Source organism: Tyto alba, unplaced genomic scaffold (assembly GCF_018691265.1).
Source record: "Tyto alba isolate M040663 unplaced genomic scaffold, T.alba_DEE_v4.0 Super-Scaffold_20, whole genome shotgun sequence".
NCBI lineage: Eukaryota > Metazoa > Chordata > Aves > Strigiformes > Tytonidae > Tyto > Tyto alba.
The window spans coordinates 9790276-9808524 of record NW_024881283.1 but is presented as its reverse complement, the minus strand read 5'-3'; the positions used below and the strand labels follow the sequence as shown (position 1 = coordinate 9808524).

The 18249-nt window shown below is 44.0% G+C and overlaps 1 protein-coding gene across 1 annotated transcript; it reads left to right on the top strand.

Annotated features, from left to right (window-relative positions):
- The first annotated feature begins 6323 nt into the window (after positions 1 to 6323).
- On the top strand, positions 6324 to 16858 carry PSMB2 (proteasome 20S subunit beta 2). The gene is made up of 6 exons (XM_042793828.1): positions 6324 to 6474; positions 8301 to 8423; positions 9013 to 9083; positions 14009 to 14171; positions 15663 to 15712; positions 16628 to 16858. The coding sequence occupies exons 1-6, from the start codon at positions 6384 to 6386 to the stop codon at positions 16733 to 16735; spliced, it is 606 nt and encodes a 201-aa protein (XP_042649762.1). The 5' UTR covers positions 6324 to 6383; the 3' UTR covers positions 16736 to 16858.
- The last annotated feature ends 1391 nt before the right edge of the window (positions 16859 to 18249 follow it).

The window sequence follows — 18249 nt, the reverse complement described above, 5'->3', positions numbered from 1 at the left end:
CCCCCTGAGGCTAGAGTTGTCAGTGAAATGTCTGTCTTTCTTAATAATTTCAATCCGGGTGACAGGGGACAGGGCATTTTGCTCTGAACGAACGTACTGTAAAAACTGTCAGATAGAATTTGTCTCAAGAAGCAACATTTCTATCTATTCAGGGTCATAATTACAGGCATCTTATGACCTGTGGAGCAGCACATTTTTCTCAACTGAAAAAAGGAGTCTTAAAATAGGTGGCTTGTTCTTCTGCAGAGTTTTGGATTAAACCTAAATGGATTCTAACAAGCAGTGGTGATCTCCAGCAGAATGTTTTCTACATTTGTTTGCTTTGGTTTTTTTGTTGTTGTTGAGTTTTTGTTTGTTTTTTTTTTTAAAATCCCTAACAAACTGTGCACAGAAGTGACGTGGCAGAAAAAGAAGGGATATAAATTGCCATTCACTGGGCTGGAGTAATGGCCTATTTCGCTCTATATCCTGTCTCCTAACTGCCTGCCTCTCTGAATTTCCTCCAAACTGACAGTGGCCAGCGTCTTTTTAATGAACTGAATAAGTAACTAAATGGGTAATTAACCAAATGAGCATGACGATAATTTGATTGTGCTTTCCTCACTTTTAAAGCACAGGAAATAGTAAGAAAAGTAATAATTCAGTGACCAGCAGGAGTTCAAACAGAAGCACACAGCTAGAGGAACTGGGGGGGAGCTTTGACTAGATGTGGCTGTCTATAAATCTCCCACAACACTGCAGAAATCTCTGTTTTGTTAAACTCTTTGATTTCTTGACTTGTGCCTCCTCAGTGGGGAAAAAAAAAATATCCAGTGACTTGAAGCAGCTTTTCTTTTTACAGTTTAATTTTACAATTAGCAACAGTTATGAAATAGATCATCCTGTCAGACCCACTGTAGTTATGGCTCACACACCACCCAAAGCTGGATATCGTATTGTGATCACCAACCTGGTTTTGCATAGCAGAGCTTTTGCAATATTAGCCTGCAGTGCCTGTCGCTTCCCCACCTCACCGAGAAGGTTTGAGCAGTAAATCAAACTGGGAGAGGGGACCAAAAGTTCCCACAGTGGGAAGCAGCTGTGATGCTCCTTGCTGCTGAGAAGGCTCCAGAAATGGCAAAACTGAGAAATAACGCTCCCTGTCCCTGGCCATCCCAGCTGCTTGTGCTGAATATCCTCTTGCCCACTGCGGGGAGACAATGACGACCACTGGAGAACTGCTCAGGAAGGAGCATCCCACCGAGGAGCAGGGCCCCAGCTGGTCTCTGAAACGTTCTCACCTGCAAGATCAATCCTGCCAGAGACACATACAAGCGCTAATCAGCTCTATTGACACGGCAGACGGCAGGTTACAATCCATTTTCACCTGCACACTCCAATGGATGCCCCGTTCTTGCCATCACAGGTGGAGGGTAAACACTCTGCAATGGCCCTGGGACCAGGGGAGCAGAGCAGCCTGCTCACCCGCTGCCGTGGGATGCAGGGCCCACAGCATCGACACTGCCAGACACCGACACTTCCTGACGAGTTTGGTGAGAATGACGACTCTTAGGAAGGAGCTTCGCTGGAGGCGGGTGGGGAGGACATGCTCCCCCCACACTGACAGTGGCTTGGGAAATGGTGGGAGAGGTGAGTGGGGCCCCCCACGTTCAGAGCAATTCCTCTGCAAAACTGCTGTATGCCTGAAAGCGAGCACTGCAGGGGGATGCTGAATCCACTCTGCGTGCCAGGAGAGCCAGGCTCATCATCTAAATACCACTGACAAAACCCCTCCACCCAGCTGGTGTTTACCACCCATCTGACAAAACAAACATGTGAAAGAAAGACTCTGCAACTTTTGCTAGCTGAAACTTCAGCAAGAGCTGCTCTTCGCTGACCCAGAGGCATTTTCATGGGGAGGATGGAGCCAGATACAGACTGGCACCAGGGACTGCCCACCAGCCTGGGCACAGGAGGAACAATGACAGGTTTGTCCCTACCCATCCTTAAGGAGAATCTGTTTAAATGTACCATGTTTAAGCCCATAGAAAGTCAGCTTCAGGAGTTCTGTGGAGCCCAGACGGAGAGATTAAGAGCAAAGCCCCATGTAAGCCTTGCAGAGTTCATCCCGGGGTTGTGTGATCCAAACGGCACGCTTCAGCAGCTAGAGAGGAGCTCAGTGAATCAAGACGTTTCTATTCCTGTCCAGTCTGCTAACCTGCCCTGTGATCTCCACTAAATCACTTCTCCTCTCTGCGCCCTCATTTCCTGCACCTGAAACAGCAGGAGGAACACGAGGATCCTTTTCTTCTCTGGAAAGCAGTGAGCTCCTAGCAGGAAACCTTGTCTAGGCATTACAGTAACTGTAACATCATATTTACTACTACCATATTGAGACAGATGACAGCAAAGGGCAAAAGCCAGTGCAAAAACTAGTCAAACAATCCCTAGAATGAAAAATACCTCTTAAACCGCAGTCGTGCATCATAGCACAGCCCCACGCCTGCTGGGCTGCCGTGTGAGCCGGGGACAGAGCAGAAAGCTGAGCCCAGATGCTTCGGGCCAGCACTGCCCAGGTTTGGCTATTGTGCCCAGGTAGCCAGGCAGCTGCCTTCTGGCTGGCACAGCAGTGTGCAGCCTGGTCAGGTGAAAGTGAGCGGCTTGTGCGAAGGTAAGAGCAACAACTGCAATAGCTCATGGACAATGTGTGAAGAAGGGGTAAAAAAACAGCAGGGATGAAAAAGAAATGCTGAAAGGTTTGCAAAGCCAGCTTATGTCTTCACGGACACTTGCTTTCTAACTGTTGATGTAATGACTTGTCTGCATTTTCTGCTCAGCTCTGGGCTCTCTGCCGGAGCAATCAGCACCTAGTAAAGAGAGTGCGATGATTTCCTCCGTAAATATGTAATGGCCACGCTGATCCACAGCTGATGTCAGCCCCAACAGCTCCAGTGGCTGTAACAGGGCTCGCTGGGTTTAGATTCAGTGCAGAGCTGACTCTCTGGGCTGCACTGAGGACTCTTTTTTTACAGGTTTTCCCATGTGACTAACTACCTGTCTGCCTCTGTGTAGAAAACATGACAGCTATTCATCCTTTAGCTTTTCTATCTGCTTCTCGGCCCTCCCATTTTTCCCTTTCTCAAGCAGTCTGTCCTTGCTGAGTTTCCTTCCTTGCAATGTACCTTTACATGGATTTGTAGAGCAGTCCAGGCAGTTACAGCAAGTTACATAATAAATTCAAGCTGCTTCCTCCTTTGTGGGTGATCTCTTTTTTGTTTTGTTTTGGATGTTTGTTTGGGGTTTTTTGTTTGTTTGGGGTTTTTTGGTTTTGTTTTGTTTTGTTTTGTTTTTCAAATTTAGGGTTCCTTACAGGATCAGTCTTCCTTTTTAAGAAGATATCACATTTCCAGCTAAAGCATACTTTACTCGCTAGAAGCTGTGATGGGAGGGCGGGAGGGTGAGCTCCACGCTCTGCCACAGCCTCTCACTCTCCTGCTTTGTACTGGGATGCTTCAGCTCCGTAACTTACCTGGACCTACTGAGAAAAGATACCCCAAGGACCACTGAGTTTCTGGATATCTCTGTATACTGGGTACGGATCTCAGCAACAGAAACTGTACACTGTGTACCAGGTATCTCAGTACATATGACAGTTTTATGTAGACTGTTTAGTGTCCCTCTGCTATTCGCAGCTTTTTTACTGGATTAACTCCCACTAAGGTTGTGTAGCACACGTGTGTATAAACACAGAGAACTGCAGTATCTGTCTTGAAAATAAAATAGGCAAAAATAAGACATACTGCAGCCTGGACAATTTCTCTTTAATGATGGAAAACATTCCCCAATTCCTGCTAGGCAGAGATGTCCTGCTGTCCTTCTTATACCGATGTAATAATGTCAGAAACGCCTTCACCCCGGGAAGAGAGGTAGGTGTGTACTGGATGCATGCATGCTTCCTAAACAGGGAAATTCAATCTGTCAAGAAAATTCAATAACAACCTTACCATTTAATTGTACCCTAGGGCCCAATAAAAATCAACAAGGATGGTAGTTGTTGATTTTTCGTTAACCTCCTCTTAAAAAGGTCTCAAAAAATAAGTTAGACTGGCTGGCTGTATGTACATGTGCAATACACGGAGATCTATAGGGAAAAATGTGTTTAAAGCTTCAGATCGGATCCACATAGAAAATACTGAAGCACTGGCACAGAGCTTGGCCATTGTTAGGTAAAAGAAAACATCCTGTTTTGATTTATGCATGCAGCACTCAATTTAACAAGTGTAGCTACAGGCAATTGGAAAACAGTCAAAATGGTGAATTTGCTGCTTACACTCATTTATACTGTTTCCGGAAGACAGTTTGCTGTTGCTTTTTGGCATGTTTAGTATTTTTTTAAACCACACAAAGGTTATGCCCAGTTCTCATAATTACATAGTGACTTCCTTGGTATAGGTGCAGTTGGGTGCTTGCCACGTGCTGCAGCATCCAGAGTTTTATTTTGCGGGGCTGCCTCCTTTACGGCAACTGCCGTGGGGGTTTAATGCTTCGATGGCCCCTTTCATTAGCGTGGGGCTAAGTCTTTGTGGAGCTGCACTTAGTGAACATATTAGATGGGGCTCAGGCAGGGGAAGAGTCTAATCAATAAACCAAGTGCCAGTTGGAGTTACTCTGCTCGTCAGGATGGCGCCTGCAGTGAGACAATGTCCAGGCAATTAGAGTATTTGTTTTGTTCCTCTTGTTATTAATTATCTACATTACAGCCACACCTGGAAGCTTCTAAGATGCAAGCTACTTAAGACATTTTTTTTGCCCTGAGAAATATAAGCAGATTGAGAGAAAAGCAGAGAACAGCATCTGCTGGTCAGCAGCTATGAGAGCCCATGTCTAGCCAGGTGATGAAAGCTCTCTGCCTGAGCTCACGGACAAGCTCTGAAGCCATCAACTGATAGGAAAATCCGCAGGCCCACCTGCAGCTCAGTTTTCCCTTGCTGGCTTGCATGGATAAAAAAGTCCTTTATTGGCTCAATAGGTGAGTCAAGCTAGGGCTTGCCCCTTCGGCTGTGAGGGATTCTTCTTGGGGTGGTGTTTGGGGTGGCAGGAGGGGCTCTGGACGGGATGAGTGTGCACATGTGGCGACTGGCCCCGCACACAGCCCCCACTGCCAGCCATGCCCGACACAGAGACGGGCAGCAAATAAATCACCCCATCGCTCCTGGAGGGATTTCAGTCTCTTCACAGTTCAGTTCCCTTTGCCTACACAGACCAGAGGCTGCAGCAGCGCCAGTTGTTTATTTCCAAAAGAACTTGTGCCCAAGGAACAGCTGCCATACAAGGAGGGTTTAAGTGTACTTTTGTTCCCTCTTAGAGCTCCACAGATCGCCGGCAGCGAGCTGTCAGCCATTTGCTCCGAAATTGCCAACTCCCTTCGGTTTTATGCCACACTGTGGGGCAGGACGTGCGGTTATCACCATCCCACCTTCAGCACCGAGGCTCTGCCTTGGAACCGTGCCCTTTAGCAGCACACGCACGGCGTGTCCCGCCCGAGCCCGGTGCCAAAGGCCCAGACTCACAGCGGTTTTGTCCCGTACCGAGAACGCAGGCTGTCTGCCTGGCAGGAGAGTTCGCCCGACACTCACAACGTCCCCAGAGGGTGCGAGCGGCCCTGAGGGGAGCTGGGGCCCTGAGGGGAGCTGGGGCCCTGAGGGGAGCTGGGGCCCTGAGGGGAGCTGGGGCCCTGAGGGGAGCTGGGGCCCTGGGGGGAGCTGGGGCCCTGGGGGGAGCTGGGGCCCTGGGGGGAGCTGGGGCCCTGAGGGGAGCTGGGGCCCTGGGGGGAGCTGGGGCCCTGGGGGGAGCTGCGGCCCTGGGGGGAGCTGGGGCCCTGGGGGGAGCTGGGGCCCTGGGGGGAGCTGCGGCCCTGGGGGGAGCTGGGGCCCTGGGGGGAGCTGGGGCCCTGGGGGGAGCTGGGGCCCTGGGGGGAGCTGGGGCCCTGGGGGGAGCTGCGGCCCTGGGGGGAGCTCCGGCCCTGGGGGGAGCTCCGGCCCTGGGGGGAGCTCCGGCCCTGGGGGGAGCTGCGGCCCTGGAGGGAGCTCCGGCCCGCGGCGTGCACGGACCCGCCGGCGCCTCACGCCGCCCCCGGGCCCCCTCCAGCTGCACCTCGGGTAGGGCCGGCGCTTGTGCGCGGGGAAGAGGGCGAGAAAGCGGGGTTGGGGTTGGGGGAGCGGCTGCGCCGCGGCCGCCGCCATGGCCCCAGGCCGCCGCGCCACGTGACCGCGCCCCCCGCGCGGGCGGCTTCTCGCGAGCGGCGGCGTCATCGCCGCGCGACGGCGCCGGAGGGAGGGGGGGCGGGAAAGGGGGGGGAGGAGGAGGAGGCGGCGGCGCTTCGCTGTGTCACGGCCCGGCCCGCCATGGAGTACCTCATCGGCATCCAGGGCCCCGACTACGTCCTGGTGGCCGCCGACACGGTGGCAGCCTCCAGCATCGTCCAGATGAAGCACGGTGAGAGGCCGGGCCCGCGCGGGGCCGGGGGCAGCCCCGCCGCTGGCCCCGGCAGGGCAGGCCCGGCCGCCCCGGGGCTCCGGCCCTCAGGCAGCGGCCGGGGCTGAGCTCCTGGCTGCGGCTGGGGAAGGGCGGTTAAAACAGGGTAGGGGGGAAGGGAGGCGCTGGCGAACGATTCAGTTCGGGCTTCAGTCACTGCAGGGGCTGCTGGCCCGGCTCTGTCTCAAAGGGCCGCTTGCTCCGAGAGAAGTTTCCAAGCCTGAGCCGGTGTGACTGCGCGGCGTTGGGCTGTCGCGTTAATTTGCCGGCTCAGGTAAGCGATGACTTGTTAACCCGAACCGTGCTCTGTACCACAGTATAGGTGCGCTAAAAAGCTGCACGGGGATAACGAGAGGTGAGATTAAATGGCTGGTTGTGTCTAGTTCACTGCTAAAATGTAATTCGTGGGAAAAAAAAATGAAATGTTGGAAGTAAAAGCACAAGTGAAATTCATAGCGTATGAGCCAAACTGTATCATTCTTTATGTGATAAAACATCTGGAAGGTTATCAAGCCTTTGAAATTCTCAAAAATGAACTTTTCTGCCTGCTGTTGCAATAACCTAGACTGAAGGTTGTTTACGAGGTGTAGTGATATTTGTATTCTAAATACCATGGTTTAGAAGCTTTTCTTTTTAGGTTATAGATTGTAGTATTAACAAACATCCCATAAAATCATGAATGTTACAGCTACCAGTGCTTTTACCTAAAATATTTCACTTCAGGTCTGTAAAAGTGGAGTAGCGTTAGAAAGTTGGCTGTGAAATGTGGTGGCACACACGAAATACAAATAAACAATTTAGGTTTATACATAAACTTTAAGGAAAATGTACTTGAAATGTAGGATTTATTTGTCTTTTGGAAGGGAAAAAGCCCCACAAATTTCATGTATTTGTTTAGAATAGTGGCATTTACTAATTCCTGATTTAATTTGTAAATAGATTGCGAGGGCTGGTCAGTGTCAGTGGCCTTTCCTGAACTCTCAAAACCTGCAGCTGCTGTGCAGCTGCTGGGTACTTTAATAACCCTTGAAATCGTATTAGAGGATTGTGACACTTCGTACCTGTCTCACAGCAGAGGTTACTCAGCAGCAGTTACCAAACTGGAAGTGGTGTTCAGAGGTAGAGGTTTAGTGTTGTTCCATAGACCTGCCTTCATAGAGAAGTGGTCTTCCTTTCACACCAACAGCTACTGGAATTTTTCTTTTGGATATCTGAGTGCCAGTCTACTATTTTTTGAAACAGTGCTGGATATCAGGAAGAGGGGATCGTTTGACAGGGAATTTGATTCTGGATTTCCTGAGATTGATTTTGTTCACTGTGTTGATATTTCAGTTGATATACTAAAGGATTTGCTTCTGATGCAGTATGTTTAGATAAAACAGAATGGTCACAGCAAAATTCTTATTCCTGAACCCAGGAGGCACCACATATAATATTAAACTTTGTCTGAACACAATATTCTGTATGAAGTTTTAGTCTTTGTTTCTATAGAAGAAAGACTGTGTATTTATGAAATGCCTCCCTTTAAGAAGGAAGCACTTTGTGCATTTTAGCTTTGTTTTTGTTGGTGATGTGTTTAACAAATCTTGTGTACTCTGCCACCAACTGTGAGAAGCTGAGTGTTAGGGTTTTCTCAGGAAGACTTTTTTCGTAGTGTTTAAGGTTATACTGTAGTTATCCAAGTCTCTTTCATGTTTCTGAATGAAGTCATGATGTGTTACGATACTGGCAAAATAATTTATTCTCTCCTGTGACCATGGCTCTTAATGTCATTTTTCTTTGTCTAGACCATGACAAAATGTTTAAGATGAGTGAAAAGATCTTACTCCTGTGTGTTGGGGAGGCTGGAGACACTGTACAGTTTGCAGAATACATCCAGAAAAATGTTCAACTCTACAAAATGAGAAATGGTGAGTGAAGGAGAACAGTTACTCCCTGAGGGTTTGCAAGCAGAGTTAGTGATAGGTACAGTTTACAGCTGAAAGTTAGTGTAAAGTGCTGTTCTCAAAGCTTCTCTAACTTTAAGGATTTCTGCATTTTTAGTATCAAGCAAAGGTGGTAATGAGAGCAGGAGGAAGAAATGGTGATTTGATTATATAGCATAAACCGAGAGGTTTATCCAAAGCCCAGCAACTTATTTGTAATGTAAATGACACAATAATAGGTTTGTTAGTAAAATATTTCTCTTTAGTATGTCCATTGCATGACAACTGTTACTAGTTTTCCTGATATAACAAACTGAAAAATTCAGGCTACATGCCCACAGTATTTTAATTTTTTGTAGCTATGTATTTTAATGATCTATACAGATAGGAGCTACCTGGATTTTGAGGACCCTTTTCATGCTTGTAGCATTCAGAATAAACTGGAATTAGCCATATGTCATAACGCTTTGTCACTAAAAAATGCCTTGTTATTTCAAAATAGGATTGGAAAGTCAGGAAGTGAAACATGAATATGGATTTGTACTGTTATCAAATACACACATTTCTTCTCCAGGTTATGAATTGTCTCCTACTGCAGCTGCAAACTTTACACGACGAAACCTAGCTGACTATCTTCGGAGTCGAGTGAGTAATAGCTGAAAGATTTTGGCAAAGGCTTACAGGGGAAAATTTCCATTTTTGAGTAATGGAATGATGAAAAAGGTGGCAGCTCCTGTCTTTACTGACAAATTCACTTTGCTGAAAGGATGTTTTATTAAAATATAACTTGATTTGTTTATTTAAAAAACATCACATCATTTATCAATAACTGATACAACTATGGTCGTAAAATTCCAGCCTTGGGCCCAGTAAACATTTTGTCGCAAACACAGCAGACAGCTAAGTGAATTAAGCCTCTTTAACATCGAGATAAGGTTGTCAGTTTTCATGCAAATGCACTGAATCCGTTTAATCTTCTTGAAAAATGATTTAATAGAGCAAAGCTGTTTGATGTACTTAGCAAAACAAGTGCCTTTTGTAAGCAGCAACACGAGGCTTTCAGTAAATAACAAATCCAAGTTGGAGCTGTATTTCCAAGTTACTAAACTGCAATTACTGATTTTTCTCGTAGAAATTTTTTCAAAGTGTGAAAATGATGTCATAAAGGGGCAGATGGACTTTTAAAGATCCAAGATTTGAAAGCATTTCATTAGCATTCTTCTCAACATGCTATGTGAAAGAAAACAGGAAGAAAAAGGATGTTGAGAATGAAGTTGAACAACTGTCAGGGAGAGGGCACGGGACAAATTACGTTGCTATTCTAGCAGTGTAGTGCACAGGCCTTCTGAAGTGATGTTTTACAGTAGCAAACAGAGGCTGGTATTAACATCAGAGCTGTACTGTTGAGAATTACCCATGTGCTGAGTGAGGCCCAGACCCTTCTTCAGGAATTCACCTGCAGGAACAACCCAAGATCATTGTTCTCATCTCTGACACGGATGACAGCTGAAGGGTGCAAGTTTTCAAGTTGCTAGAGTTAGAGCGAGTCAGTAGAAGTGAGTGCAGGGTCCTGCCTCAGACTCACCTGCTCTTCTGGTTTAAATGACTTCAGCCAACTGCATGGATTAAGCGTGGTCGGTAGATGGTGGTTGGCAGTGATGCTGCTTGCTTTAGTTCTTGCTCAGATGTGGTTCGGAAAGTCTGTGTGTGTTTTGTAGAGCTCTGTGCAGTTTTGGAGGTTGAGGCGAAGCTGTGATCCTGCTTGGTGCCTGGCTCAGATGGCTGTCGGCTGCCTGGTGCTGGTGGCTCGTCTCAAGGGCGCCTGAGCTGCACAGATGGAGTAGGTGAGGCTGACGCTGAATGTCCTGCCCACCTAAGTAGAAGCAGCCATTTCTTACAATTTAAAGTACCACTAACAGGAGTAATTTAACAGGCTTTTTGGTAAATGTGGCCAGCAGGATGTGGCACTCTAGTGTTCCTCTGTGCCCTGTCCCTTGAGGCCTGATCCTCCCCGTCTCTCTCCTGAGCCCAGGCCTGTCTTCCAGCTCACCTGCTCCAGATGGGCAGCTCAGTGGGGAGGACACTGGCAAAGGCAGATGTGTTTATTTACCGGAGACAAAATGTTGCGCTGTTGCAGATGGCAATGCCCTGGAGCAAGTGGCGCACTCTGACACTGCTGTCACACTACAGTGATCTCTGCTGTAGGGAGGACTCTTTTTCTTTAAACAGGGCACTTAATGATTTGTTTATGGGGTTTAGAATTTGATGATAGAAACCTTGTCATCAGAATTTTTTTCCTGTGAATTTTGTTACGTTTTTGTCATAATATGTGGGATACCAGAAGGATTGACACTAGCTCTCTGTATCTATTTAAATTGCATATAGCATTCCTGGAGGCTATTAATTTAATTATGTGGATGATAAAAAATGAAAAGGTTAAACATGCCACTGCCTCCTGTCAGGAGGAGGAAAATAGTTTAGAAGTAAAAAGTCTGATGGGGGGAAAGGTAATTTGTATTGCCACTCACCATGTGAAGCCGTGTCTGTTCTGGAAGGCTGGGAGGTGTGTGAAGGGGAGTGGCTAGCACTGAAACAGTCGATTTTTGGGCATTATACTGTTGTATACCCTGCCCAAAACAGAGCTTGCTCTGCATTGTTAATCACAATCTGGGTTCCTCCCTATGTTATCTAGTTTGATTTAATTTATAAACCTTGTGGCTGATGTAGTTCGAGTTCCTGATATCTTGAGGATGACTGTCTTGTAAGACAGTGCCTTGAAGCTGTTCTTTGGTGGAAAATATCAAATGTAAAGGCACTGGGCTTGTAACTTAAGGCCATTACATTACTGTGCTCTTTTACTGAATGGTCAACATGTGGTTTTCCATGACATTTCTCTTTTTAAAACGTGGGGCTTATGCTTCAGAGTAGGATCTGAAAAGAATCTTTGTTGATTTCCGTTTATATGCTGCAATTGAGGGAAACCTAGAAACTGCTTTGGAGCCAACTGGCTTGCACGTGGGCGAGTGGTGCTGTAGTTCCTCCTCCGCTGTTACCTACTCCAGCATCTCACCCGGTTCACCTGCTGAATCAAGTGCGGGGTTTAGTACATTTAAAACGCGCTGAAGCTCAGTTTCTTGTTGTGATGCTATGTTTAATTATAGGTGACAGGGTCTGGCCTGAGTCCAAAGGAAGACTGCCAGTTCCTCTCTCCTTGTCCACGCTTGGCAGGATGCTTCCTCGCGCCCACCTTTCCCCCTTGCTGTGACTTTGGCTTCCGCCAGATGTCACACCGCTGCTTGTCACCGCCCAGCCTCCCGCTGCTGATCTTGTTGGTTTAGTCTATTTATCACAACTGTTCTCTTCAGCTGTGAATTCTGAAGAATTTCACACATCTCTTAATTGCTGTAGTTATTTTAAATCAAACAGCGTAAAGTGCAAAGCTACTTGGGATGAGAAATACTGCCTCTAATATGAAGGTTAAGTTTGGAGGGAGAAAAAAAAAATGAAATCTAATCTATCCTGGAGTGTCAGTCATCCACTCATTTGGTAACCCTTTAATCACACCAGCCTTCTGAAGGGTTTAAAACTGTCAGCATGGATTTAGTTCCAAAAGCCAGGGCTGCCTTTGGAATGGACAAGAGGCTTGAGATGTACAAGGAGTACCAGCCCCACCATAGAAGTGTTAGTCTCACTGGGACAGGACTAAGAGGTGCAGTCTGCAAATTTAATTTGTAATCATGGAAGTAGTAAATAGATTTTGTATATTTTCTAATGTTTATATCCTGCCTTAAATAATAGGAAGGCAGCATGAGGGACACTCAATTTACATTTGAGTTTTAAGAAGTTGTCTCAGACCATTATCAGGAGAACTCGCAACTGGAAAACAGCTTACAGATTTGTTTAAGTCTGTGTAACACCATTTATTTATGGTTGAGTATCTCGCATATGCCAATGTTGGTAATTCAAAGTCACACAATAATTTGAGTGATCTTGTGTCATGGCTCTTAAATACCAACTTGTGTGATGTTTCAGAATAAATAAATGATGAAATACAGACTTAATTAAATGAATACAGCTGCATGGTAACTTGTTTCCAAATATTCTCGAATGCTTTGAAGATTAAATCACACAATTTACAGTGATATGTTTGATATATATATAGCTGTAGCCTGCTTTATTCTTTCTTACTATCTGGTGAAAGTAAAATTATAGTATCCTGTGATTTTGGTTTTTTTTTTTTTTTTTTTTTTGGAGTGCAAATTCACTGTGCTTAGTATCAAAACGAACTTTTTCCTATGATAAAGTTAATGTTTTGGCTTTAGGGCGAAATTGTGCTTGCTTGTTCTAATCAATTGTTAGTTTCATCATCATTTTTTTCGTATTTTGTTGCTTTGTTGATCTAGGCTTTCCAGCATTTCAAGAGATACCCTGTTAGGATGATTAATTGAATAAGAAACATTATGTAAATATGAAAATACTGGAAGTGTATAAAAGCTGTTTTAAAAAATATATACAATTCCAGAATTTTCTAGCCTGCATTTAAAAATAAAACAGTGCATGCATGTTTCATGATCTTATAAAGTACACATCTTGGAAGAAGATGCGTAGGGACATCTGCTTTGTTCATTATGGTGAACACACTAAACCTAAACCAAGAAGGAAACGGCTAAGGAATTGCTAAACTCGCTAGTACAGCACAATAAAAAGGCACGGTTACATTAATGTGCTTACATGGTCTTTCTGGATAACAGGTAGGTGTTTCTCAGTCACATTTGATAGGCACTTACTGAAGTCAAGAATCAGGGAAGACGGCAGCTCAGGCAGACTAAATGCCTAGTTTAAGACGACTCTCTCCAACCAAACTGAAAAGCTACTGCTACCATGGTGTTGCAGTATCTTAGCAGTCAGTTTTGAATAGAAATAAACCAAGTCCTTGGATCTTCTTCATTCACTTGGGGAAGTTAGCCTAATATTAAAGATTAAATTTGGTATGTGCAATAAAAATCTAACTGCCAATTAACAAGACAGCGTAGCACTGTATATAACTTTGCACTGTATGTAAGCTTTCATACGTGCTAAAATGGTCTACGGTTAACAGTAGTGTGACTGAGAAAAGAGCATGCTAAATTAACAAAGAAGTTCTTATAAACTGCAAAATGTTCACATTGTGCTCACATGTTGACAGTAAAAATCCACAAGTTTTATGTTGAGATGAAAGAACCTGGTGTGAAAACATAATTAAAGTTTTCTTAAGTTTGAATGTGCCATGAAAGGTTTTTTTTAAAAAAAAAAAAAAAAAAAAAAAACAAAAAAAAACCCACACTAGTTTTCAGGAGAATCAAAGTTTTATGTTTTTATTTGCTTATGAATTCCACATTACCAAAAGACCTAATCGTTTTTAGATTGAGACCCATAATCTCCTGCAGACAGCATTGATGTAGTTGCTGGTAGCATTTTATGGCAAAGAATTGTGAAACCAACTACGTTGCTGTTCTGTAGGTGGCATGGGGAATTAAAATTCAAAGATCTGGGTGTGGCTGTTTTAATGAAAAAGTCCTTTCTGTTTGTAGACCCCTTACCATGTCAACCTGCTCCTGGCTGGCTACGACGACCACGAAGGTCCTGCCCTTTATTACATGGATTACCTTGCGGCTCTGGCGAAAGCTCCTTTTGCAGCACATGGATACGGTGCATTCCTTACCCTCAGCATCCTCGACCGCTATTACAAGCCAGGTAAGTGGAGTCTATGGAGAAGAGAATTCCGCTGTTACCAGTTAATAAACTGAAGGCTTAAACTGAGAGTGTGACATTCACCAAGGCAGGTGGTCCAGCGCAATTGCTGTGATGCTACAGATGTGAATTTGACTTTTTGTTAGAAGGCAGTCTTGAAAGCTACATTTATTCTGGTTTTGCTGCAATGGTAATGTGAAACTAGTCAACTCCTTAAAGTGTGTCTTCCTGTTTAAAGCAAAACAGACTAAGTGAAGGAAGTTTCAGTTTATTCTAAAACATGACTAGACTTTCCTGGACCATTAGCTGCTAGTAGTCTGTTTTTAATAAATGGCATTTTGATAATTTTATCTTCTACTTGCTTGTCTGTTGGCTATGACGTGTATGCTTTCACAGAGCATCAATCTTCAGAGGGCAGTCCCAGATCCTATTGCTCCATATCTTGGACTGGCTTTGTGTGTGATACATTAAAAACATACAAGTGAAAAGATATTCCTAGCGGTATTATCTTCAGTACTCTGAAGTGGTGGTGATGAAGATTGGTTGGTTTGGTTTTATGCATGTGGTAGCTGTTGATCATAATTCTTGTGTCTGTCTGTACCTGTCTGAAGTTTTAATTTTTAGAATCATAATCCAGTTCTTAGGCGGCCCCATCCCTACTTTACAGATGAGGAAATATACAGAAGTTGGAATATTGTTAATCTGAAATCTTTGGCTTTAGCTACAAAACTACTTTACCCCTGTGTGCAAAGCCGAGTTTAATCTTACAGCAGAGATGTTCGCTTAGTAATCCTTTCATCTATTTCCTTCAAGAAGCGTATCTATAAACTGACAATTTTATTCTAATAGGACTTCTTCCTGAACGGTGAATGCAGGTCTGGAACAAACTCTAGAAACAAGTTTTGTGAGATCCACAGACCTTAGCTGTTTTCTAGTCATGTCCCTTGAAAATCACACCGCTCCACTTTCACCATGCCTTATGAAAAGAGAAAAATAGTGAGCTACAATACGTTGTCATGGCTTGTCATCCCTATAGAGTGCTGGATTTTATCCTAATGTGTGAGAATAGCAGGGGCATCACACACGTGCCTTTCCCATTATTAAAACTAATACCCAGCAGGGAACGTAGCACTAAAACCAATCTCTGCCTACTGTCACTGACTTGCAGCCGGCTGTGGACAGATGGAGCTGATTTAAAACTGTAATAAACTCGAGGAGAGAGAGACGGCTGGACTTCTCCGAAGCCCAGTCCCTGGCCATGGGAGGCAAAATTCCGTCATGCTTCCCGTTCAGTGTAACAAATCGATTCTCAATGGCTTGTTGCAGTGTGAGTGCTTTGGTGCAGAGCGTCCTCAGTACATCTGGAAAGTGTTTTCTGTGAGCTGGGAAGGAGAGGTTTTGGTGCTCAGCTGAAAAGTTGTTTAAATTTAATAAAGTTTCTGTTGAGAGAGATGGCCTCTAATTAAATCAATCTGTGGATATTTTCTCTTTCAGGTATCACACGTGAGGAAGCTGTGGAGCTCCTAAAAAAATGTCTAGAGGAGGTGAGTTGCCAAACTTAGGCCCTTATGATCTCAAGAAAGGAATGTTTGTTTGTATTCATTTGCTGATATTTTCCTGTTCCTCTTGTCGCATTTTTTGCTGTCTTTGCCAGAAGGGATAATAAATGCACATTGACCAGATGTGGAATAGCTACTGAAGAAAAGTATTTGTGGGCACTTGCATTGTCTTAACATGGTTCATGACCTCCAGAATGTAAACCTGAGGCTTAATTGCTTTTCTTCTGTTTCTTCCATGCTTAGCATAATATTGGTAGAGACAGTCTTTGACTTCTTCCTTTTCTTTCTCCTGAACACAATTCAATCATCCTTCTGTTACTTGTATGACACTTAACTAGTATATACTTCTAAGCATACTCTTCTCCCAGCTTGTGAAGTGATATCTGACTGAGGTAAAGCTTTGACCTTAAAGTTCATGATCAATTTTAGCATAAGCATACGCTTTCAGTCTCCAAGGCGTTTATTGTAGGAAAATATTCTTTATCCTTGTTTTTAAGAGATTGAATTGAATGTAACTGGGAAGAAACATCTGGGGAAACATCAGGAAGAAGTACTCTAAAGAGGTTCTGTTTGAAGTATCTTTTTGCTACGTACACTTTGTGCCCTCAGTTGTAGCCCACTCTAGTCTTCCTGCTCATATGTTGACCTTGTTAACAGGCTTCTGTATTTTGCATCTCTAGCCTAGGCTTGTCTAACATAGATAGTCTTGTAACAGAGAACAAACTCACACTAACTGATTCCTGAGTGAAAAAAAACACTCTAGTTCCTAATATTTCAGATCATTTGAACCAGGATGGAAATTTTGATGTCCAACAGTATATCCCTTTAAATTATGCTCACCTCTTTTATTTAAGCCCTGAATGAATCTCATCTCTCTTGTCTTTGTCTTTTGTTGAACAGCTTCAGAAACGCTTCATCCTAAATCTGACTTCTTTCAATGCCCGGTTCATTGACAAAGATGGCATCCATGAAGTGGACAATATACCCCTTCCAAAAGCGATGTCCTAACCCCTGAGATCCTTCTTCAGCAGTCTTCTTTTTTGTTCACTTTTGGTTTTTTCTATTCATTTGGAGCACACGTGTCATGTACTGCACTGGGAGACCGAATAAAGATTGACATTTATATAGCCAGTTTTATCTTTTTATTCCACTGATCCTTCTTGAGAGTATTTAAGAAAATTGTTCCACAGTGAAGGTGAAACTTGATTTACTGTTAATGGGTGCACATTTGGGTTACGTAACCTTCTTTCCTCTTTGGAGATTTTACTCCCTGCCCACCGCCCAAGTCTTCTTACATATGGAAAAACTGGTACTATATTTTCTAGATGACAGTGTGCTGTCATCAGTCTGCTGTCATCCACTCTCATAATTAAAGCTCAACAAACACTGGGCAAGTGTTTCATGCTAAACATACAGCATCTACTTTTTTTCTGAAGATGTTACCACTGTTTGCTTTCTAAAACAATAATAATCAGGCTTTCAAAGATTTTTATATACTTTGTTTCAGTCTAAACAAATGAAAGGTAAAATATTTTATATACTTTGTTTCAATCTAAACCAAGTGAAAGGTAAAATATTTTCAAGTAGAATTGGTTTTAAAGTGCTAGTGCCACTTTTAACTCACCTGACCATGGTTATTGGGAAAGAACACTGCTTCACAGTAGGCTCGTAACTACATTAAATATTTTAAATATAAACTGATCTATCAATTGCATGATTTTTCTTAATTGACGTGTCTGTACATTTAGGAGGACATGAAAGCAGCTCAATGAGAAAACTGCAGCACTTTTTCATAAATCTCTGAATTACTCTCAACTAGCAGGGCTTTGTTTCCATGAGCATAATCGCTGATCTGTCTAGGCTCTAGATGATGCTTCCATATAAAAGCTCCATTCACAGAACAGCCTCAGATAATTATCATGTGGCTGATACTTGCAGTCTGCCCAGAAGTGATTTTTCTGAGAACAATTTTCATTGAGACTACTTCCCTACTTGAATTTGCATTGAATGAGTTAGCCATTTAAAATGCTCTGCTTAGGTCCTTATTTTATGTTTGAATAAGCTTGGAAAAAGAAGCTCTGGCAATAGAAGGATGGATGTCTACAAGGTTGTGTGCAGACTGCATTACTTGTGTGGCATGGCACAACACCCAGGTTCTCAGGTGGGAAAGGTAAGTGACAGACCTGACTGTATTTGTCAAAGCTTTTTTGCCCTTGCCTCAGCAGTGTGTTCGAGAATGTTAGTGTCTTCCCCCAAAAGTTGTCAGTCTTAAAGACCAAGTATTCCCATTTTAGTGAGCAGGTGAGACCTGGATTAGAGAGTGAGACTTGCTTAATGTCACAAGAAATTTTCAGCTCCAGTGCCTTAACTCATCCAGCCTCTTAAGACTGCCCTTACTCAAATCTAGTTCTTAACTGAAGTCTCACCAGGCTTTGTAGTTTCTTTCCAGAATGAGTTTAATTATCGGCTGGTTTTGTTATAGCCTTGGCTGCAATGGCTTTAACTTAAGGCCAATGGCATAT